Source organism: Chlamydotis macqueenii, chromosome 1, assembly GCF_036417535.1.
Source record: "Chlamydotis macqueenii isolate bChlMac1 chromosome 1, bChlMac1.mat, whole genome shotgun sequence".
NCBI lineage: Eukaryota > Metazoa > Chordata > Aves > Otidiformes > Otididae > Chlamydotis > Chlamydotis macqueenii.
The window spans coordinates 120,111,314-120,135,093 of NC_141556.1; the positions used below are offsets into that span (position 1 = coordinate 120,111,314).

General features: G+C 42.4%; 1 protein-coding gene across 3 annotated transcripts; it reads right to left on the bottom strand.

Moving 5' to 3' along the window:
- Nucleotides 1–1,631: 1,631 nt before the first annotated feature.
- Nucleotides 1,632–23,559, bottom strand: TMPRSS2 (transmembrane serine protease 2). 3 transcript variants are annotated; one of them, XM_086739950.1, is made up of 16 exons: nucleotides 23,233–23,559; nucleotides 19,295–19,334; nucleotides 16,268–16,425; nucleotides 14,961–15,031; nucleotides 13,896–14,094; nucleotides 13,478–13,561; nucleotides 11,890–12,009; nucleotides 10,434–10,563; nucleotides 9,257–9,367; nucleotides 8,380–8,423; nucleotides 7,507–7,681; nucleotides 5,681–5,856; nucleotides 4,539–4,634; nucleotides 3,528–3,670; nucleotides 2,787–2,939; nucleotides 1,632–2,596 (listed from the first exon to the last, which is right to left on the bottom strand). In XM_086739950.1, exons 4-16 carry the CDS (start codon nucleotides 14,973–14,975, stop codon nucleotides 2,585–2,587), a joined length of 1,458 nt encoding a protein of 485 aa, XP_086596076.1. In that variant the 5' UTR covers nucleotides 14,976–15,031; nucleotides 16,268–16,425; nucleotides 19,295–19,334; nucleotides 23,233–23,559; the 3' UTR covers nucleotides 1,632–2,584. The 3 variants fall into 3 exon arrangements, with proteins under 3 accessions (XP_086596076.1, XP_086596068.1, XP_086596082.1); XM_086739942.1 differs by lacking the exon at nucleotides 23,233–23,559 and adding an exon at nucleotides 22,810–22,902; XM_086739956.1 differs by lacking the exon at nucleotides 23,233–23,559 and adding an exon at nucleotides 21,963–22,041.
- Between the last annotated feature and the right edge of the window lie 221 nt (nucleotides 23,560–23,780).

Below are 23,780 nucleotides of genomic sequence, written 5' to 3' on the forward strand. Positions count from 1 at the left end.
AGTTGGAACCAGATGATCTTTAACGTCCCTTCCAACCTAAACCATTCTTTGATTCTATGATGATTCTAGGAAAGATGACTCTGCAAGGTGTTGCCACAGTTAAGTCCCAGTCCAGTAGGTAGAGAGGGTGCACACGGTGGGCCTGAAAACAGTTCTAGTCTAGTGGGAAAAGAAAGTTAACTTCATCTGATCAGTACATCCCCAGGATGCCATTGACTCTGTTTCACCTTTTTCAGTTCTCTGAGTTGTAGAGAAAGGCTGAGTCTCTTTCTTTTGGACGCCTGGAGTATTGCCTGAAATTTTGGGACTGATGGGCAAGTCAACAGATCGCAGGATTTGCATGTCCAAAAGGGATTAAACCACCCAGGATGTTAAAACATTAGAGGGGTGTCCCAGCCTGCGGCTTGCTGCCTCTCTCCTTCCTCTCCTCAGGGCAAGGAGAACCTTTCCAAAAGCTCTCTCATTTGATAGAAATCAGTGCAAAATATAACACTGCACACTGTTTCACAACATCTTTCATATAGAGGATTTATTTTAATAGGCAAAGCTGAGCTTTGTGTAGCGAGAGTAATGTCTGCATTCAGCTAAAAAACCCTGTGCTTTTACCAGCATGCCACGTAGTAATTTCAGAGATGCTTACAAGAGGAGCCTTCTTTTCAGGCTAGAAATTATAGAAAGTGTTTGATCCTCTGACACGAAACTGCAGCAGCAGCTGGTCGATTCTGTGGCACAGCAGTCACCCCAGTACAGCACACAGCTTTCTTAACCCCGTCTAGCACTACAGCCAGGCTTCCACATTTCAGTATACTGTTTGACTACTCTTGACGTGCAGTGCTGCAGGTCAGAAGCCATAGAAAAGCCTGATACCATAACCACTTAATTTAATTTCTATATTTAAAGTACTTTAAACTTGTTGACTGCTTCATGGTATCCCCCCAAGGCACACTTGATGCTCACGTGCTATTGAAAACACCCTGCCTCACATCTAGAGAAGAGAAGCAGGTACACATTGCTTCAGGCAGCATGAAACGTAATAATAAAATAGGGTGCGACTCCTTCGACCCACTGCCTTCAGGCTAGACTTCCTTATTCAATTCAATTGCACAGTGATTTCATCAGACCCAGCCATTAAAGACATCCAACACTCCTGGCTATTCAGCTTTCTTTCCCTAGGTTTGTTCAAGAACTTGAAATATTGGAATGAAAATGACCTCTTGGATCACCTTCTTGTGTTGTTTTTCTTTAGCTTTGTGATTGGTTGTTTGGTTTTTTTAAAATCATATTCTCAAAGCACTTCATACACTGAATCCAGCAACTGCTTCCAAAATAATCCAAGCAAACAGATATAAACCACTACTACAGAAAATTATTTGTAAAAAAAAAAAAAACACGTATTTATTTGGTGCAGTGTTTACATGCAAGATAATTGCATTTCAGTACCAAAAGAAAAAACAAGACTAGTAAAGTAATTTCATTCAAAAGATTTATCCTTCTTAATAAAAGTGACTTGGTATGGCTTTTTGATCCTCTGTACTATGATTATAAATTACTTTCAAAATCCTAGTTGAGGTGGCACTCTGATATTAATTACACTTTGCTAAAAACACACATGCAGATACATAAAGGAGAGCTCCAAGGAATTAAAGGCCAAATTTAATAAATGAGGTAGTTCATCTGGTTATGCAGAAACGCAGATTCGTGTTTCTTTGTATAAAACATCCAGCCTCTGTACGCGTGTCTGCAATCAGAGATCTATCACTTGCAACACTGCCTTACTAAGAAACGTTGCCCTTTGCCTTTCACAGCAGGGAGAGTTCAAGAGTCAACCTCGACGTGCGCAGCCAGGGACCTCACCATCGGGACAGTTAACTCACTGCTTCCTGCGCTCCACAGCCTACAGGGAGAGTGATGGCAGGTCCTGCCCTTTCTGGGTTCAGAGCAGCTTAAGGGAGAACAGCACTTTTAATTACTGAGACAGTCAGACTGGTCTCACTTCGAGTAATCCGACGTGGATGACTGCTGTGTCGAGATCCTGAGGATTTTTAACTACCTGAATATACAGTATTTTTTTCTGTGCCTCTGCCATAGTGCATGAAAACTTCCCTTCATATATACCAAAACACATTCATTTCATTTTAAATTGCCAACCAGCAGCACAGAGATTCGACGTTCACATTACTTAAGATTTAATTTAAAACACTACTAAACCAACTGTCTCAGCATTCTGCTATGAAAATCTTAAATTAAATTGTGATTAAAATTGCCATTATAAGCCTGTACCTGATTATCAAGTGAAAGTTACTCAACTAAAGAGAGACATTTCAGCAAGCAGTTGACAGAATGACTTTCTGCCAGGCACCACAAGAAGAAGAAAGGTGCTCATTGTGATAATCCTTCACTGATTAAGATCAGTCACTGCAGCCAGCACAGAACCGAGTGTGCAATCCTTCATGTTATTTTTCAAAAGAAGATTCAAAGGAGGAACAAAAATCATTTGCAAAGCTAATAAATACCCCAGGCACCCATGGTTTCAGTTATTCTTGTTCTCAGAAACATCCATCAGTAAGAAGGACAGACAGCATTGTTATCTGTTTGCCTGTTTAAAAAACAAAACAAAAAACAAAGGTTCAAGTTCTGCTGACAGGCTGACAAACTATCTTATCAATTACTTGGATGCTTCTCAACAGAACAGCTTCATTTGCAGACAACTCACATTTATTTTTTTGTTTTTATAAGATAAAGTTTCATTAAATTAAAATTATTACAAACACTAATCAATATTTTACCTGCATATTTTTATAAATCCAGTCTGTGAACACGGTCATATTCCCGTACACTCCAGGTCTATTTGGACTAGCACAGCCAGTTCCCCAGCTGGTATCTCCAACGAGCCACCACACGGAGTTTTTGTTAGTTACTAGCGGACCTCCACTGTCACCCTGCACAAAATACAAGCATATTATTAGTGACCTGGCCACCAGGAAAGACACAATCCATTTCCCTTCAGGAATACAGGCTAAGTTTCAAAAAAAGCTAACTACTATTTCAAGGAAGTCATTAAAACAAAATGGGATGGCAATTACAGTATTAAGTGATGACTGCTTGCAATAGAGATTAAAATTGTTTGCCCAAAGCACTAAATGAGATAGGCATTGTTGATTTTCTTGTTCACAAGCATAATGCTAGGGTATCATCATGACTGTGAAGAGTATTTGTTCCCTTTCAAGTACCAGATAATAAAACATCCTTGAAGAATAAATAAATTTTTAAAAAAGTAAAATAAAAACCTGCCTCACCTTCTTTAGGTATCTAGTGAGAACTGGCACTGCCAGCCATTCAGAAGATGAAATAAAAAACTCTCCCTTTTAAAGTGATGCACCACAAAAGGAACTAGAAGCACAACCAAATGTTACTTTTTTTTTTTTGCATGTAGGATCTGTTTGTAATTAACAGATGATTTCAAAAAGCCTACTAGTAAGACCACAAAATAATCAGATAGCTATTAGGTGTTACTTAGGAATAATTACCTGACAGGAATCCATTCCTCCTCCTAGATACCCGGCACAGATCATTGTAGGCAAAATCATGCCATTATAGATATAGACAGAATTACACCTAGAACGTTCTATTAAGGGCACCGTAACATAATTCAAGTTATTTGATGTTTTACCTACAAATGAAACGTGCACAAAAATACAAAGGCAAAATTAGAACAAGCATCATATTATGCTGGTATTACAAATCCCAGCAGCTAGTACTGTTCAAGATGAAATAAACTTACTAGAAACACAGGGATGGACACTTAAAATGTACGATCGATCACACAGAGATAACTGTGACATTAGAACTCCCTTTCAAGAGTTGCCCTGCATTACTGTCAGTGTACTGGAAAGCAAGAGAACACGGCACCTATTTGCCTACTGTAGCCCCACATCAACTGTGTTATCTACAGGGCTATTAAAAACATATGAAGTCTGCAAGAGGTGAAGAGGACCTCCCCACAACTGCATGGTCCAGCAGAAGCAGCCAGCAATCCCCATACTCAGCTTCCTCAATATCCCCCTCCCCACCTAGTACCTCCTCATACCGAAATAAACCTTCCCTGCCTTTCCTTCTCACTTCTTACAAATGTACGTGCGTCATGGTATTTTTGTTGGAGGTGGTGGAAAGGACAGGCTCCTGCTCTTTCCCATGCCCACAAAGGACTGGCTTGGCATACAGCTACCCTTGTTACAGGAGAGGGTGTATGGGCACTGAAGTGGCTCTGCTAGCAGGGGCACAGGTTTGTTTCCTGCATGAATATTTCTGGGCCCCAGTACCGATCTGAGGCTAACTTTGCAGTCTGCCGAACACGACAGGTGACAACTTGCTTTGAGACAGAATGTCCTGTGTAAATTTTAGTGGCTGTAAAATGAGTGAAAAAATAGCTTATCAACAAATCTGGCTCAAACTGCCCAATCAGCCCATGCAACGGTTATTCGTAGACTGAAGAAGACTGGTTTATGTAGAAGACCAAAATATTCCAAAGCCACACTTACCTCCTTGGTACTCTGCTCCCCACCCAGATATCCAGCACTGCTGATTAGGCTCGAACATCATTCCTGGATTAGGCAGACAAACTGGCCGTATAGTATCTACAAAACACAGTAACATCTGTAATCCCAGATGTCCAGACATAATTCAAAATAAATGCACATGAAATATCTCAGCATGACCACCACTTAAATGCATACACACCATACATTTTCTCTGTGCTTTAGCTTCCTTGCAGACAAGCAACGTGCTGTGCAATGCAGGCAGCAGCAGAAAGCTTACCAGCTGCCCTTTCCCAGACAGCTACCTGATCTTGACCTCAAAGCGAGCAAGAAGCACAGTTAATGGTTCTAGCTCAATTCTTGAGGCTAACTAGAACAATTAACACCAGCTCTTCTGATCAGCGGAGGACAAAGAAGAAAAACTTCCAACAACTACCCCTCTGCATTCTCTTTGCAAAACCCTGCTGAAAATAATCACAATGCCAGGAGGATTCTATGTCTGTATACAAGAAGTGTGTAACACAAAACCAGCTACTCTCAGCAGCAGAAGAGCCCCTCCAGATTACTTCCAGTAGCTTTAAACTGATGCACTGAAATTTAAAGGACCCGTACAGATAGCATCTGTAGACACAAAGCACTTCAAGTTTAAATAATGCTTTGTCTGCTAGTTTTTACTGCTTGCTTCCAAACAACCTACATCTACTTTTAAGAAATTAACTTCTTGTAATGTTTGGGTTTTGGGTTTGTTGGGTTGCTTGCTTGTTTTTTTCCCCCACCCCCAAACTGCTATTTGACATAACTTGGCTTAGGGTTTAGTCAGCTGCTCCACCACTACATCCTGGCTCTGCACATATACGAGTGCTTATATACATATAAGCATTGTACAGCATTCTGGGGTATATTAATGATATGAACCTGAACTCCCCTACCACCTACTAGATTTAAATAAATCCTACCCAGAAAAATCAGAGGAGGGTGTGCCCTCTTTCTCTGCCTCTACCCTGTCTCTGTCTCTCAGGTGTCACTATCCACATTCTGCATTCTTCCTGTAAGAATCTACAAGAATTTCTTGATGAACTTCAGAAGTTTTAAAAGATGTGCTCATTGCCCTTGGGTTTTTGCCTTAAGAAGAACAGAACACATACCAGTAAAACTCAGCGGTGTCTCTAACTTCATAAGGGCAACATCATTGTCTTTAGAATCTGTATCATAATCTGGATGGGAAATGATCTGTTGCACTCTGTATCCATTTCTGAAAAGCATCTCATTCTGATTCAGAATCCCAGCATAAACCCTCCAGCCGTACGGGTCAGAAAATTGTCTACAGCAAAAACAAAGGTTAGAATGTAATGTGTCACGGATTATGATCTTAAAAAATTCTCTTCAGAAATGGTACTCAAATGTACGTGCAACCAAGAATGTTCAGGCTTTTGACTGCCATTTCTGAAGAATAAGGTAAAGAAATTGCAAGACATCTAACTTTGGGAAAGCTCAACTCCTATTTCATAAATATATCCAAGAAATCTTTGAAACGGGTTAAGTATCACTGTCTGTCCCCTCAGTCACTCAGCACAGCAAATTACAGTCTGAGACTGCAATACTGAAGTCTATTGATTTCCGTGGCTGAGGGATCAAGAAGTTATTTCTGAGGTCTCACATGTCAGCGGGATCACTTGCATGCACTATACAAAGCACGCGCTGGCAGCAAAAGTCAGAATTAGTAAAAACATGATCTAGTGAAGGGCATTTTCACAATAGTGAAATCCAGGGGGGTTTTTTTTGTTCTGTTTTGGATTTTGGTGGGTTTTTTAAAATGTTAAGCACGCTCGCTAGATGTAATTTAAGTAGTCTCTTGTGTTCCAGCACAGTTTACAAATGCTCAATAGAAAACGACCCAAAAGTGTTAAAACTCCCTCCATGAGAAGTGCCAAGGCAGTAGTGCTTGCCAGTCATCCCCTCTCAAAAACAAAACAAAATGAAAAAAAACATACAAAAAAAACACACCACCAAAACCACACCACATCGAGACTCAAAACCAGTTTTGTGCCAGCTATAGCTTGGTTACCTTTCCTAAAGCTTTTGCTCAAATCAGAAAATAAAGGAGGGATAAGATCATCACATAAAAATAAACACTTGCATTCCTTTCTCAAGCTTAGGACAAAGTTATTTTTCCTTGGCTTAGCCTGAAACTGTGATCCAGACAACTAGCCATTAAAATGTTTCTACTTAATGGGTTTTCCCTCCAATAGGAGCGGCCACCTTGTAAACATATTCTGCCACTGTACACAAGGTACCACAACACCCTCAACTCTCCTTTATAGGTTAAAAACGTACAAAGCACCAACTATTTTTTTTGTTAATGTCTATGTAAAGTGCTCCTTAGATAGGTATAAATCTACCCTTAATATTGACTTGGGCTTTACTGCCCTGTGGTATGAAGATCCAAGGAAATAAATGGTACAGGCATCTGTAAATTGATCATATCTACAGTTGTGCAATACTTAAGGGTTTGGATTTTTTTTTCTTTTCTTTGTTTTTCCTTACTGTGTAATTCAACATCTTAATGAAAATACCGTACTGTCTGGCATTAGGTTTGGTGCCTTGAGTTTCTCTCTTCAGTTGGGTGTGTATCTGTGTCCAACACCGTTGTCCAACTTAATTTTGACTTTTAACAAGTAAAATAAGATTATTTTTTTTTTCCCCTGTAGAAAGCAGACAGATGATCTGCACCTGGCTTCCTCCAGAACAAACTTTCCCTTCATATTTTAAAACCAAACTGCTACATACCCAAAATACTGTGCCTAGTACCTGCATTCAAGAGGGTGGAAGGAATAGTATTTCATTCAGTTTCAAAGCAGAAAGTCAGAGACTTCGGTAAATTTGTGCATTTCAACCTGAAGCAACAAAAATCACCATTCAAGAGAGGAATGAGTGAGCCAGTGGCTCCAGTGCCCACATGGGTGAAACTCACCCTTCCACGCAGTGCGCGGCCGTCACTATCCACTGGCGGGTAATGATGGAGCCCCCGCAGACGTGGATGTCCAGCACGTGGAGGCTGACCTGCCATGGCCATTGCCCCAGCACAGCCCCGCTGCCACCCACTATTCTGTTCATCGTGTTCCCCATCTTAGTGGGCAGGCCGCACGCTAAGGAGTCAGTCACACACACAGAGAAGGTTAGTTAAAGAGCAAGCTGATCTGGAAGATGGCTTCTGCAGCTCAGGCTTCGCTAGCAGAGGGGAGAAGAGATCACGTCCAACCTCTGTGCTGCTGCCTTCGACTTGCCACAGCCTGGGCCCCCACCCTGGACACCAAGATCCCGAGTTTCCCACAACCTAGATTCCCTTCACATTGCCAACATCAAGATGAGTATTTGGTAGCTGCTGCCCTTGGTTCAGTACAAACTATAAAGCTTTGAGTGTAGCATTCAAGCACCGCTGGCAAGCCACACAGATACATGCCTTTGGGCTGTGTAAGGAAACAGACAACAGCCAGGAGTCGTCTCACGACAGCCATCACCATCAGGAAGGCACTGCACACCTGATGGCCGCACGTCGGAGAGTGGACATGCCACAGACTTCCCACCATGGCTGCGTGGTGATGGCTATAGAGCTTCACCACAGGCAAGTCATTTAAAGGAATCAGTGGCAGCAAAGACAAATGCAACTAGGGATCCAATATACTCCGTCTCCTCTCCCACCCTGCTCCTTAAATTGCCCCGTTTGAAACTTGGGAACCACAGTTAAATCATGTGCCCATCAAAAGATGGCAATTATTTACACAGATTCAAAAGGGAGTATTTCAAAGCGTGAACAAGCAGAAGTTTGAGAAACACAGTCACTCACCTATGCAGCGCAGAGAAACCACATTTCCTGATGCACAGGAATCACTGCAATAGAAATAAAAAAAACAAACAGGATTTTAGGCAGACAGCAAAGCAAATGTTGGCAAAGTTCACTCTCCAGTTGCTGCCTACCCTTTCCAGCTACGTGCTCCACCTTCACCTTCCTCATCCTGCTGAGGCTTCCCCTCCTTTCTTCACTTCCTCCAGCTACCCTACCAGCACCCATCTGGCCTCCACCACTTCTTGCATTCACCAAAACCGTCATGTGGAATGGAAGACTACAGTCACCAGTACAAAAGGTTTGTAAGCCTACTAAGGAGCAAGATGAAGAACAGCATGGCAAAAAGTTGAGCTGATCTATGAAGCAGTTGTAGAAGAACCTAAACAAGTGAGCTATGGGAACTTTGCAGGTACAGTGGTCTACTCATTTAGAAACTAGACAATTCAGAATTGTTTAATGAGAACAAAAATGACACTTTCCACAGTGAAACATCCATTTTGCATACTGTGTGTTCACGTGACTGAAAAAAAGGACCTGTATCAGTTGCTGCAAATGTGTTGCAGCTGGCAGCTATTATGACCATACAGAAACTCCTGTTGATGGTCAAAGAGCCTTAGAAAAGTATCTTTGATATGGCAACCTTCTAGACAGCATGGAGGGAACAGGATAGGATATCTCTTCTAAAAGAGGAGAGGAAGGATGGAAAAGTGACAATTGTATTTTTAAAACAGAAGGTAGTGCAGTTGCTGCAAGTCTTATTCCCTCTAACAATCCCCATTTAAAGATTTGCTTTCATTATGATATAGGCAGAAGCTACACCTCTTACAACATCTAAAAAGATCCCTGATAAAAGGAAAGACATTTGTATTACAGATACCTGCTATACAGCTTTTTGTACAAGTCTATATTCCCAGCACTTGTATTCAGCTTCATGTAGCTTTTAAAGTTGACTTCAGGTGCTACTCCTCGACTGTAGTAATATGTATCTCTGCAAAACAGAAAGTCTATTATGAAACCCAGCAGTTTCAGTTTTCAAACATGCAACAAACTGTGCCATGTTAGAGCTTCTGACATGAACAACACTAAAAATGAATTTATTTTTATTTTTTTTTAACTAAACGTCAGTGTTGTAGTACGGTGCCAGACTTTGATTCTTTAAACACTTGTCAGGTACCATTTCCCATCAAACAGTTATAGATTAAAGTAATATTTTTATCTAATATGCATACATAGTAGGAATCTTCAACCTCAGGAAATAGTGCATGACAGAGATGGTTTTGCTGGTACATTTACACAGCATAGCAGAGTTCAGGTCCAGTAAGTCGTGACAGTCACACTTCTGTGGGACAACAACAGGGGTAGGATGTGCTGCTGTTCTGCCGGGCTTTCTAGCTGAACAGCTCTGTGTAGTTGCTGCTGGGCTGTCTTACTGGAGCTGGAACTACTGAGATCACCGCTGATTCAGAGACCATAATTCAGAGCACCACGACATGGCGTGGGCACACGCAAGTTCTGCCTGCCTGGGCAACAAATTAACTCCATTACTCTAAGCATACCAGAAGACAGCATTTGCCAGCTGTATCAAAGAGAGGCAACATCAAGTATACGAACTGCAGAAGAATTTAAGCTATGGTGTTACGGGGGAGAACGTGGGCTGTGAATGCTTACGGTGATCTTCCACACAAGTTGGTGTTACTTGTGGCCTCAGAAAAATCAAGGCTTTCCTTGTAATACTGGCGATGACAAGTTAAGTCAGACGGGATGTTACTGAGCAATTATAATGATCTGAAGTGAGCTCTGGAAAAGGGCTGTGAGTGAATGTATTGGATACAAGCAACCCCACTGAGTAACCACTGCACGCATGCCAGACCTCATTACTTGTTGGAGCAATGTTTTGTTTCAATTCTGTAACATCATTAAAATCAGACCCATCTGGGTTCACAAGAACTAGACTGCCAACTGCTGTTTGTTTCAGATACACATCCTTAAAAAAAGCAAGAGGGAAATTTTAACCTGTCTCTGTATGCACAAAAGCTGATGATAGTTACACTTACACATTGTAGCCCATGTCTTTACATGCAATCTTCCCATAATCATCATTCCAGTCATCTTGACAAACAGGATACCAGGATTTGCTCACAGGTGAGTAAACTTCCAGGACAAAGTTTGGTCCAAAAAGTCTAACTGCCAGAAAAGGAAGAAGGAAGGAAAAAAAAAAAAAAGAAGCCAAGAACACCACATGCTATGTTACTGCTCTTTCTCTACTTAAAAGCATTGTTACCCATAATATTTGCTTGTATGTATGAATTCATGATAATTTAATGCTGCCTTCTACTCAAATTCTGAGTAAGTATCAAGTAGCTAGGAATATTGCAGTGACTTAATTGTTTTGTGTAAGGCAATTTAAAAGAACTATCAGTTTAAAAAACGCAAGTGTACAAGACTGTTCATATTTTCATCTCAGCTTTTATGTTCAAAATTCTTCCACATTCTACCACCGAGAAAGACTGCAATAACCAATCTTTTCTTATCTTTTATCTATACAAGCATATATTTAATAATATATCATATATTGTGTATAAATAAAATATAGAGTAAAACATATTACAATAGATTATATCTTAATACATCAAATTTCTTCCGAGAAGCGCTCGTAGAGCAAGAATGTAACAAGGAGCAATTACCTCTGACATTCTACGCCCCATTATGTATTTATTTGCACAAAAATTTAATATAAAATAGTTCAAGCAAAAGAACTGATTGAACAGGCTCCTTCAAAATCCCAGTATTCAACTAAATGGAGAGGAACAGCTTCAGAGCATACGCCAGTAAGTGCTAACCTCGCATGAGGCATGTTCAGAATAAAAGCTCCCAAAGAGAAAGAACACAGCCAGAGTTTTCCAGAGTGGCACTGGCACAACACAGGCGTTAGAAACCAGATGCCACACCTTGGAAATGGAAAAATCTATGATGTCTCCACCTTCATCTCTAAACCAGTTTCCTTTGGCATCTTTTCAGTTGGAAACACCGATCAGACCAGGCTTTCTTACACAAAGGAGTTACGTAGTTGAAGCGTTATTGGGAGAACAAGGAATGCAAAATATGTGGAAAAAGACAAGCCCGACTGAAGACCGCTAGATTTCTACTAGACCTTAAGTTCTACTAAGAAGTCAATGATGACTGATGACTGCTCATTCCAGAAAAACTGTTACGCTCAGCTTTGCACAAACCCAGTTCAAATTAAAAGGTAATATTTTAAAAAATTATTCAAAGCTAAGCCAGCTCAAATCCTTGAGTCAGTCATTTTGTTTCAGCTTTTAAATCAGACTGGAAACAAACTGAATATCCAGATATAGGCTTCAAAGCACTCAAAACATCTTAAACCATTTTAGAGATGTAACTTCAGCTAAAACAGCCCTATTGTAACTTAGGCAAGCTTTGGACAACACAATTTGCTTAAAAACTCTTGCAGTTGTCTGAAGGTCCCACCCCTTAACTGCTGCCACTCACCACACCGGTTTTCATCCTCCCCATTGGGGCAGTCGCTCACTCCATCACACCACTGCGAGGGCGGCATGCACACTCCCGAAGATCCACACTCTATTAAGGAGCCGAGACAACGATTCTCCACTGCAGGGAGAGAGCAACACAGCTGTTAGGCTGAACATTAGCTTAGCCTCCGGCGACTCCTGCCAACTCTCACCCTAAGGAGTATTCCGCTTTGATAGAGCAAAACATCAGAAAGAGCTCTTAAACTCAGAGACGGGAGGAGACCTAGCCTGACACAACCACAGGTGCACTGCTCTGTCTTTTACATCGCTTGTCAGATTAAGATACTGATGTAGCCAATCAGATTTTGTTCGCTCCCTCCCCTGAATAGGCAAGCACCATTAAGTTGTCTAAAAGGAGTCAGCTTTACACTGACAAAACATAACACTTCTAAACAGAAAAGGAGGAAGAAAGTGATTACTCCAATTACACCCGTTTGCTCTCGCTGCCATTTAAAACAAGATTACATCCACCTTGTATAAATCAAAGGAAGTAAAAAAAACACCCTAAGAACACAAAGTGTCATCCTAACAATTTTAAATGAAGTCCCTTCTGTCTTTCTTTCCTTTCTTGCACAGGACAGAAAGGAGAAGCTCCTAGAAAGAGCAAATTGTTTTTTAATTTCCTTTGAAAAGTGGCTTTCATTGAAAGGGAAATTAAAATAGCACAAGACAAACTTCACCTAAGCCAAACAGAATTGCTCTAGCCCAGCTTCAGAGCTCAGTCACTCTAGCTGAGGATGACTTCCAAGGCAAACGTATTGTCTGTGTAACAACTTACAGTGGTGAGACAGGCTGAGCTCACACAACTTTAACACACTTTCAGAGCAAAAGCCTCACAGAAACAAACAAATGGATGTGATTTGCTTCTGCTCCAAGAGAGATCCCATTTTACCAAAATAAAACTTATCTTGACCATTTACACTCTCGCAGTTAAGGCATACAAATTCACTTCCCTTCCTTCCTTCACTTGAAATTAAGTGAAGTTCAAATTTGGAACAGTTCCATTTCAGAGAAGACGCACAGCAGTGACTTCTCTAATGAAATGCACCGCAGAATGTGTTGTCCACACACAGTCACGTGCCAGCTATCCCCCAACGCAAAAACCCTTGCAAGAGGTCAGAATTACTCTTTACTAACAGCAACGGCGCTGTACAGTTGTACTGCACCAGCTTTTGCCAGATTGGAGCTTTCCAGAGAAGGCAGCTGAATAAGCCACTCCAGAAAAGTCAAAAAACTGATGATATCACTTCACATCAAAAACATATTTAGTTGATTAAGGGGAAGGAAAGTGATAGCAGCATTGTTCATTAAAAAGAAAGAAAAAAAAAAAAAAACACCCACAAAAAAAAACCCCCCACAGTACAAAACTGAGCCATTAGGAAGCAATATTAGTTCACCTCTCAGGAGACAGGTAGCAAAGACTTTCCTGTCTTTAATTCAGCCTAAAATGGAAGATAAGAATGCATATAAACTTCAGAAGTTTAACAAATCTTTTCTTTCAGAACCACACAAAAAAAAAAAAAAAAAAAAAAAAAAAAGCTTCTTACCAAAATACCAAATGAAGAAAGCAGCAATTGCACAACAAATTACTAGTAAAATGGATAATATAATGATTATGGCTTTCTTTACACCTGAAATAAAAGCAAGGAGAAAAAGAGAAATTAGGTTCACAAATGAGGTAGCTTCCAGCCACCAGCACTATTTCCTTGACGTTAAAAAAAAAAAAAAAAAAAAAAAAAAAAAGGCATTTTTTGCCAGATAGACTTTTCTCCATTCCACCACCCTTGCTCCAAATTGCCTAGGTTCCTGTCCAGTCACACTGGCATCCCAGTCAGCCATTACCACTTCATCCATGGGGAGGTGGCTCCTTCAAAACAGTTGTTGGAAGGAAAGATCCATTTTACTTGTTATGTTACTTTGGAAGACCTTAAGTCTAAAATTGGAGGAAATCCCGACAAAACTTACCTGATGCACATGTTCTCCCAGACGGACGTGCTACTGGCGTACTCGATTGATAGGTAGTAACCCTTGGGACATAGCTTGGCACTGATGGAGGAGCATTTGTTGAGAAGTACGGTGGATACGGGTTAGCACCTACTGGCTGCCTGGGAGGACAGACGTGTTCTTGCTGAAAGCCATGATTTTCATAGTATGGTGGTGGACTCTAAATGATAATGTTGAGGGGAAGGAAACAGGAGAAAAATGAAAAACAAGACGCAAGACTGCAATTAGGACAAAGCAAGATTCATATGCCATTTACATTCAGTACGCTACTAAGTAATTCTGGCAATGCAGAAATTCACCATGCATGCATGCGTACACATACCGGTGTCTCCAATTTACCAGATAAAGAGATTTATAGTATATGCCTAATACCTCACACTTCAAATAAGAAAAATAACAGAGAGCAAAGCAGGAAGGCGTACAAAGAGATCAGTTTCCTGACCCAAAGTAACTCAACCTAAGAACGAGTCTTGAGCCCAGCCCTCCAGCTGGCCGCATAAACCATTGCACTGTAACATCTGACAGGGCAGAAATAAGCAGCAAGGACAGTTTTAGGCGGTACCATCATCAAAATAAATGCTGACAAGTAACAGCCTTTGTGTACTCAGTTGTTCGAGTCTAGGATAAATGCTTTACTGCTCCATTTGGTCCTCTGGCAACACCAGGTACACCTAAGCTATTTCTGAAACACACTGGTCTACAACAGGTTGTGGAATATCCTGGAAAAGCTTTAAAAACTAGTTAGAAGCCATTCCAGTCTGTCCCTCCAAAATAAGCTTTACAAGCATAAATCTCTCCCAGGAATATCTGAGCACTTGAAATGCCAGTCAATTAAATTCTCTTACACCTGCCTCACAATACATCTTTCCCTTTTTTGCAGAAAAGAAGACACAACAAATACTTATATCCACATTTTAAAATACTTGTTAACCAGTCCATCACTCAATAGGCTGCTATCTGTAAAGAAATAAAACTCCATAAAAAAAAAAGTCTAAGAGGAATATTTTGAATATTTTATTTACTTACTACAGTAGAGGTCATCTTTCCTTTGTCAGCAGTACCAAAACAATTCAAGTGTTTGGAAGGAAAGCACGAACCTATATTAAAATAAATAAATAAATAAATAAACACATAAACAGAAAACAGTCACAACCAGAAGCTTTGTTCACCTTACTTATAGTTTTTTTTTTGTTTGTTTGGAAAAATGCCAAATCTGGAGGGAAAAAAAAAAAATACAGAAGTATTTCAAGAGAGGGTACAAATCAAGGTGCAGCATGAAATTGGATCTCAATAGTCTCTCAATACAACCCTGAGGATTATGCAGTGGCAACTATTCATTAACACGAGCGCCACATAAACCAGGAAGATTAAGTTAGTGCTCACTCTCGCTGACAGAATGAGAGTTAAAAGAATATCCTGGCAACAACCCACACGGTGTCAGTACCAAGTTCAGGTCCTGCTGCCTCTCTCAACACTTACTCATGTATCGCTTTGAGGTTTATGACACAGAAACGAGAACACGAACAAAGCCTCAGGAAACACAAATTCAACTAACTCATTTGATAATGCCATAGCTAGTAGCCTCACAAGCCACATTTTTTTCACTCCTCCATGTTGCAAGCACGTCTTTTCTTAGTTGTGTGTTGTAGCCACCACATCAAAAACAGGGAGAGAAGCACAGCAGGGAAATAATGTGCCACACCAATACGAAAGTTTTTCAAATAGAGTAAAAGAGAGGAGCTACATCCAATGTTTCGAGCATGTAACAGTTTATTTTAAAGTTAAACATTAACATTAAGTAAAACCACAGATTAGCAAAGACACGAGAAACACGAAATGTTTGCTGTCACAGTTCTAACACGGGCAGTTATACACCTTCACAAGCAATCATTTTAATAAATAATTTAATCTCTTGAGTCCTCTCATAATGTTACTCCACATGAAAAAAAGCCTAGGAAATGCCGCAGTCATGCACTGAGAAATACCTTTCTCAAGCTCCCAGAGCACACAGACACATTGGTATGATCCCTGCTGAAAGTCACGACTACGAAGAGCAGCCGCACTAAGACGCAGCATAACTCAGCCTGAAGTATAAGGTTATCTTTTAGAACCTGTACCTAGAAGTTCTCACTGAAAACTGAGCTGCAAATTTTTTTGAAGCAGATTTTGACGGCAGCTTAGCACCTCAAGCGGACCAATACTTCATGACACGTTAGGAAGGTTGATTCTGGTATTTGTGTATCAGGGCTAGCAAAAGAGAGTAAATAATAATGCACTGTTGAACTCTTATTTGCATGTCAGACAGGGGAAAAACAAGTCTTTCTCCTACTTACTGTAAGTCCATCAGATTGGTGACTAAGGCTTCAGGACTTCTATTCTATGTCGCATCCATTCTTACTCAGCTCTTCATAGCAGAGTCAGGAAGCGCAGCTCTGCCCAGACTTAGAGGACAAGTAACAAGTCACGGGAAGGTATTTTTGCCCCTTGTTCTCTGAAAAGGAGGAGTAAAAACAGGATTAGGAAGTTTATTGATAGAAGACAGAAGAATACACTACGTGATTCTGAGGTAAGCCAGCAGGTACTACAACCAAAGAAAAAAAAAAAAGAAAAAAAAAAAAAAGCAGTATTTTTTACATGACAACTTGAAAGGCTTTGCCAATTGGCATATGACAGTCTTCCTCACTCTTTTTTGTTTGCTTTAAATGAATTGAGGAAAAAAAAAGATCCCTGTTGCTTCACTGCCTTTCAACCACCACTCGCAACTTAGGTCTTTTTAATCTATTTTTCATCCAGCTTCTGATTAGTAACAGTTTTTACATTATCACACCACAAAACACAGGGAAGTCATAGGTATTTACAGATTTCCATAGTACTGCACAAACACATTTGCCAGTGTATTAAAAACAGATTAAACCAAAACCACTGGGCTCCTTTTAGTTTGCAAATGTTCAAGGCAAAAATCAATGGGTAGCATCCAGCAATGATACAATCTAGGTTTCTTAAACACGCATCACTGACACACTTCAAAACATTCTACAAAGACATCAAGAGTACGGCAACAACTTCACAGATAAGGAAGCTGGGTCGTGGAGAAACAAACTAACCTGTCAAATACTCTTCATCCCAACAACTATAGTGCCAGAAGAGACTGGTCCATCTTATCACAGTTCAATACTTTGGCCTCTAACTCACCTCACGTATCAGAGAGCTTTAAATAGATCCCACATAAAAGTATCATAAACCCACTCTGATACAGAAGAGTTCAGTGGAACGCACAACCGTCCTTCCCTCCCACCGCCAGTCATTTCTCCTCTGGAGGTCTGTCGAGCTATAACGGCACTTTACTGAGTATATCTGAAGAAACAAATCTCAAAAGTCCTTTAAAGTGAGCTGGTGGAGTTCAAGTGTACAGAAATCCCCAGGCAAGGAAACAGGGATGGAGCTCACCTCCAGAGCGAGCCTGAAGGAACAAGAGACGGGGCCCAGGGAGCCAGAGCCTTGCAGGTCAGCTTGCTAACACCTTCTAGCTTTGGAAAAAGTATACCCAAGTAATGAAAGGAACCCATCACTCATACGCAGTCAAGCCTTTGAATTTCAAAAACTCCAGTTTGCTCCAATATGGAGCAGAATCAGCACATGGACCTTCAGCAACACAGAAGGTCCAAAATCAAGTGTGCTTTTGTTTCACAGCTCTGAAAGTAAAGAAATAACGCTACTGTTTCTAATGGCAGGCAATAATAAGAGTATAAAACATACAGCCATCACTGACATAGTACACTGACAAATTCAGTGACACTTACTGCCTCCCAGCTCACAGCTATTACTTGAAATACCTTAGCTTCTTCGCACATATACCTCAGGAGTGTTATAACTAAAGTTCTGTCGTGGGTCATTAAGATTAAAAAGAAATACATCATTTTTTATGACAAAAGTTGTGAGAATGAAAACAAACAAACAACAATTTTAAAAAAATCAAAATATTACATGCTCCCAAAACAAATTTAATCCAACAGCTTTTTTACTTTTTCTATGGATTTCTGCAAATCAATTATTTAAATTTAAGCAAAAGTTGCAGTAGAGTTGGTGTCTACTTCATTTGACAACATACTACTTAATTTAATATGGACTTCCTAGACTATTAGTCCTCCAAAGGCTTGTCCTCCTCCCTACCCCAGTGACAGCCACTCTCTCCCTTGGACAGGAAAAGCACGGAGCACAAAGTCATGCTGCTCAGCTGTAAGTTGTCCTCACCATCAAGTCCTCCTAAGCCCCTCGCCTTGCTATTGCTGGGCGAAGGTGACCCTCTTCTTTTACTCCTTACAGCAGCATGAGCTCATGGCTCCCTTACACTGCACGTGTCCTTCGCTAGCCAGGAGCCAGCATCTCCAAAAGACAACAGAAAGAACGAAAGATGAAGAAACTCTAAAGATTTAACCACAATTTTGTAAATGAAAACAGACTTAGCTTCTACTCCAGTTCTCCACGCAAGAAATAATAACAGTACTTCCTTATGACACACCATAAAGTAATTATTAATTAAAAGCAGTACTATGCCTTGGAGGCCTGGAGTTCCGCAAGTACCACTAACTATATTAGTTTCCACAAACTTTATATAGAGATGACTACATGTTGTTTCCACGCCTAGACGCCCAAGTCAATAGGATGGAATTACCCTCAGATACTCTAATAACACTGTGAACTCAACTTGGCCAATGAAGCCAGGGTTATATTAGCAACAGTATACTTCCTGCATTTACGTATTACTTCAATACATATTTTGTGTTTCCTGAAACAGAAAAATCATTAGCTGTTTGCTAAACTCTATGATCAACAACTGGAAAAACAACTGCCAAAAAACCCAAACTAGTTCTTCACAATTAGACCTATGTAAAAGCAACCACCTGCAGACAAGAAAGGAGAGGACAGAACAGTAAAAAGCCAAATGCGTGAAGTCTAGTTTAGCTTCTACGAGGAAAAGCATAAAAGCATCCAAACACTCTACACGAACACTTACTAACACAGTGTCACATCCGAAAAATCCGTAGTTCCATTTATCCAGATAAAGAAATACAGCACATGCAAATGAACAAGCTGACAAAACTCATTAAGATAGCAAAGGAGTCATTCCAGTGCAAAGCTCAACCTTAACAAAGAGCAAGCCAACAAATGAGGGCTTTTGCTGATGATGCTAGAGAGGAAGCATGCTTTCGGTTTTTTTTAATCCCAACTGTTTTATGACCACCTAGAAGTTTCGGTAGTGCAACCTTAAACACAATATAACCATGGTATAAAGGTAGGGAGGAAAGGGAGGAGGGGCAATAAAAAAAAAAAAAATCAATAAGGATTCCAGATTCACTTACATGGTCTTTTCACACGCTGGGCAATTCCCACCTCTGCTACCTGGACAAGAGAAAAGACACATGGTCAAGATTCCTGTTTAACAAGCAGCACTAAAAATTATCATGACTTGCAAACGAAGTATAGAAACGTTAAAAAACACCACCCCAGTAATGTATAAAAAAGGAAAGGAACTAAATAAGAATTTTCTCCTCATTTCATTATCAAGATTTCCTTGATACTTCTTCAGCAAGTAGTACTGAATATTTTATTGTGATTATTAAAAAAAGTGAACGTGATTTACTCCATAGGCTAAAATTTATCCTCTGGAAGGCGTCAAAGACAAATTGACAAGTAATTGAATGTCTCAAAGTCATCAAAATCGGTTCCTTCCGATGTCCTGGCCTTTCAGCTAACCTTCTCAACAGGGGTAAGCTCTACTCAGCGTGCCTATGCAGTAACATTAGACATCTTGTAGAGAACTATAAGAGACTATGTAAATATTTATATGAAAGGTTGCCACAAACAGAGCCTCAGCATTCTTAGATCTCCTAAGAAATAGCCTTGAAGTATTCTAGATTAGCCCCTAAAATATCATTAAACTGTAGAACTATTTATCAACAGGTGTCAAAAAACAGTGCCTCTTGATAAGCACTACCAGCAACTCAAATAAAATCCAGAGCAGTATTCCCAAGGCCGGCAAATCAGATGAATACTACTTCCACATGTGAAAAAAAAGGCACTAAAAAGCTCTGAGGGTAGCACTCTCATTTTAAACAGTTGTAGGAAGCTGTATGCATACTATGAAAACCACCTATTTGTCTTCTCTGAAAACAAACGTTACCGTGAAACTCAGCCCATCCCAAGTACATCACATGCCTTTTTTAGGAAAGGTGGGGTGGGAAAGCAAGCTGGAAAGCTGTTGCCTAGCTAAGTCGATGATGAGTGGCAGAAGACTCTACCAAAAAAAAAAAAGTAATTCCTGAAATAGAAAGGGCGAAGAGCCCAGAAGAACCACATTTGCTGGAGTGCTAGGAGATGGACCTATTGGCCAGGCAATAACTGTGGAGGCAGCTATCGCCCACAGCACCCCATGCACACAGATCACTGTGTTGCTAGAGGATGCAGCAACGGCCAGCCTGGCACTTGGATGCTTTCTTCCCCTGCACTACAACCTTGGTTCTGCTTCTGCCCTGCTCCTTCCATGGCAGAAGCAAATAACATCTTCTGGCAGCAAAATTCACGTCTCTGCCTACAGCACTGAGAGCCTCTGGCAGGAAAAAAAGCTCTCAAGAATAGTTGCTTACCATATTCAAGTTGCAAAGGAATATTGTATGAATATGGTACCAGCAGGTACCCACTCCGCAGAAGAATAAAGACTAGCAATGTTAACAAATCAGACTTCTTTAGATATAAAGATATTTCGACCTGTGAACTACACATCCTGAGGAGCTGTAAACCACTTCCAAGGGGTCTCCGGCAGATAAGAGAGAAAAGCAAGCCTGCTGGCAGAAGGTCTGAATTCACTCTACAGGGAGGCTCGTATTGCCAGAGACAGGCTTCGGGGTCCATGCATCAATGACATGGGAGATGCACTGATGCAGCAGCACAGACACAGCTGAGCTACCCTCGCGGCACTGGAACTACTCAGCACGGACCAACCCTTGACTGACACGGACTGCACATACAGAAGGAAGAGCCCATATATCCAGGAGCAGCAGCTCCCAGAGAAATATTTTGAGCAGCATCCTAGAATACTGTTTTGCTTTGTTTTTCCATCAACATCCAGGAGCACAGTTTCAAGTTATTTCCATTTTCAGGCTAGACTGCCATGATAGATTTGCTCTATGTTGACTTTCCTATGTACCCACATAACTGTTAACAGTTTAAGAATGAAAGAAAAACGGAAAAAAGACACTCCCAGCCCTACTTTGACATCAACTTTGTTCTTAGTCCACCTGTCTTTTGACTTTACATTTACGTTGACACCTGTAGGTAGCAGCCACAACCGCAACCATTTCCCAGTTTCATTCATCTATGTCACACACACCATGTCCACCTCTTCCCTCACATTAGTTGATGCAAATCATCCTTTAGAGGTGCAGCCCCTTTCTTTGGCTCTTTCCAAAGCACCGAAGCAGGTTGCCCAGAGAAGTGGTGGATGCCTCATCCATGGAAACATTCAAGGCCAGGTTGGATGGGGCTCTGAGCAACCTGATCCAGTTGGAGAAGTCCCTGCTCCTTACAGGGGTGTTGGACTAGATGACCTTTAAAGGTCCCTTCCAACTCAAACCGTTCTATGATTCTATAAAGGCATTAGTGTCACTTTATTCGGGGCAAACAGAGAAACTTGGGACAAAGGCATGACAGGGCAACAGCCTCTCAGATTTACTGACATCCACCCACCCAGGAACCTGAGGTGAAATTCAAGGTCCAGGTAAGCTATGAAAAACAAGGTAAACTAAAAAAATTTTTTACAATGAGGGTAGTGAAACACTGGCACAGATTGCCCAGAGAGGTGGTGGATGCCCCATCCCTGGAAATATTCAAGGCCAGGTTGGATGAGGCTCTGAGCAACCTGATCTAGTCAGGGATGTCCCTGCTCCTTGCAGGGGGGTTGGACTAGATGACCTTTGAAGGTCCCTTCCAACTCAAACTGTTCTGTGATTCCCTGATCATCTGTAAAGCCACCTGAGGGGAGGCCGGGGGTGGGGTTGATCCCAGCATTCAAAGCTTTTGGCCTGCAAGTTTCAGTGATAAGGCTCCTGCGGGAAGACTCTCTACCAACAAAGTTACTCTTCCAAAATCACTTAACAAAGTTGGGACACCTGTAGCCAAAAAAAAAAAAAAAAAAATCAGCACTTTCACAAGAAACCAAACCAGCAGTGACGTTAACACACAAACGAAGAGGCCCCAGAACTAAAGGCCGCTCTCGCGTATCCGTCCGTGTGAGCAACTACGCGCTCCGTGACCTTGAAGAAAAAAACCGCCCCTGTTCTCCTTTCCCTTCATCACCGGGGCAAGAACCGGACCAACCTCCACCCCGAGAAGCACCGGGCTGGACCGGCGCTGGCGAGCCAGGAGCCCCTCACCTTCCCGCCGGTGACCCCCTCGGACGGCGTTATCCCCCCACCCACAGCACCCACTCACCCCGGGCCCCGCCGGGAAGCGCCACTTTCTCGCCCTGCTCCTACCGGTAGAGAAACCGGCGGCGGAAAAGCGGGCGAGCGGGGGTAACGCGGCTGAGAGGGGCCAGCCCTTGGTTTGATCAGTCGGCGCCTCCGCTCCCGGGAGCCCCCGCCGCTGCCCCCAGCCCCGGGGGATACCCGACCCCCTTACCCCCGCGGAACGGGGATTTTCAGATGCTGCCCGGGTCCCTCTGTACTCCCCAAAAGCCGAAGCTCCTGAACTAAAAGCCTAATGCGGCAGAGAGCAACTCGGAGCGGCCGGGACGGGCCCCCCGCGGCAGCCGCTCTACCGCCTCAGCGAAGCGCCAGGCGGCGTGGGGCGAAGGGGCGGCGGGAAGCGCCGCGCTTACCTGGGGGCTGCTACCACCGGAGCGGAACCGAAGCGGGCCGGGACGCGGCGCACTGAGCCGGGAGCAACCGCTGCCCGCCGGGGAGGAGCCACCGGGCGAGGCGGGGAGCGGCGGGGCAGGGGCAGGGGCAGGTGCCGCCAGGTGGATGCGACGCCCGGCCCCTTCCCGCCGCGGGGGAGGAGGGCGCTGCTCGGCGCCGCGGGTCTGGGCTGGGGGCGGCGCCCACCAACCCTTCCGGGGGGCCGTGTCCCCTGCCGTGCCCTACCGCTGCCGTGCAGTGGAGGGACAGGCAACCCAGGCCCCCGGTTCCCCCAGCGCTCCTCCTCCCACGGACGTTTGCAGAACAAACAAGGCGGAGGGAGTCCCGGGGCGCGCCGGTGGCACTGCCTCCTGGTGTAAGGATCGCCTCCCACCCAGCCCCACCGGGAGGCCGAGGGCCGCGGCTCCTCCGGGCGGCTTGTCCCAGGTTTTGCTCCTGCTGCTCCAGCTCCGTTGTGCTGTGGTGAGGTGAGGGGCCCCTGCCCTTTTGGGGTTTACACCTCAGTCTTCCTTAACCTGCGATTCAGGGTGTTGTACGCAAATAAGAAGTCACAAAGCTTCGCTGAACAGGGCAGGTCAGGAGCTGATAAAGGTTGCTCATAAAATACCCGCCTGGAGAAACTATTTCCTTTTCCTTTTGCCTTGTAGGGCCATTTAATAAAGGGGCACTCTGAAAAATTACTGCAGTCTCAATTGTGATGTTACTTATAATGCTCCAGTAGCTTCTGGTCGCTCTCCTTTGTAAAGCACATCTACAAATGAGCGAGGTTTTTCTCTGCCAAAGCTGAGTGCCACTGCAAAAAAAAATCCACTTATACCCCAGAGCCTCAAGAGTATGACTGGAAAAGTTCATAGGTGTTTGAAGAAATTCCACTCACTTTTAATCACAGCCCAAAATTAGCTACAGTGCTGCTGCCTGCTACGCTTAAGAT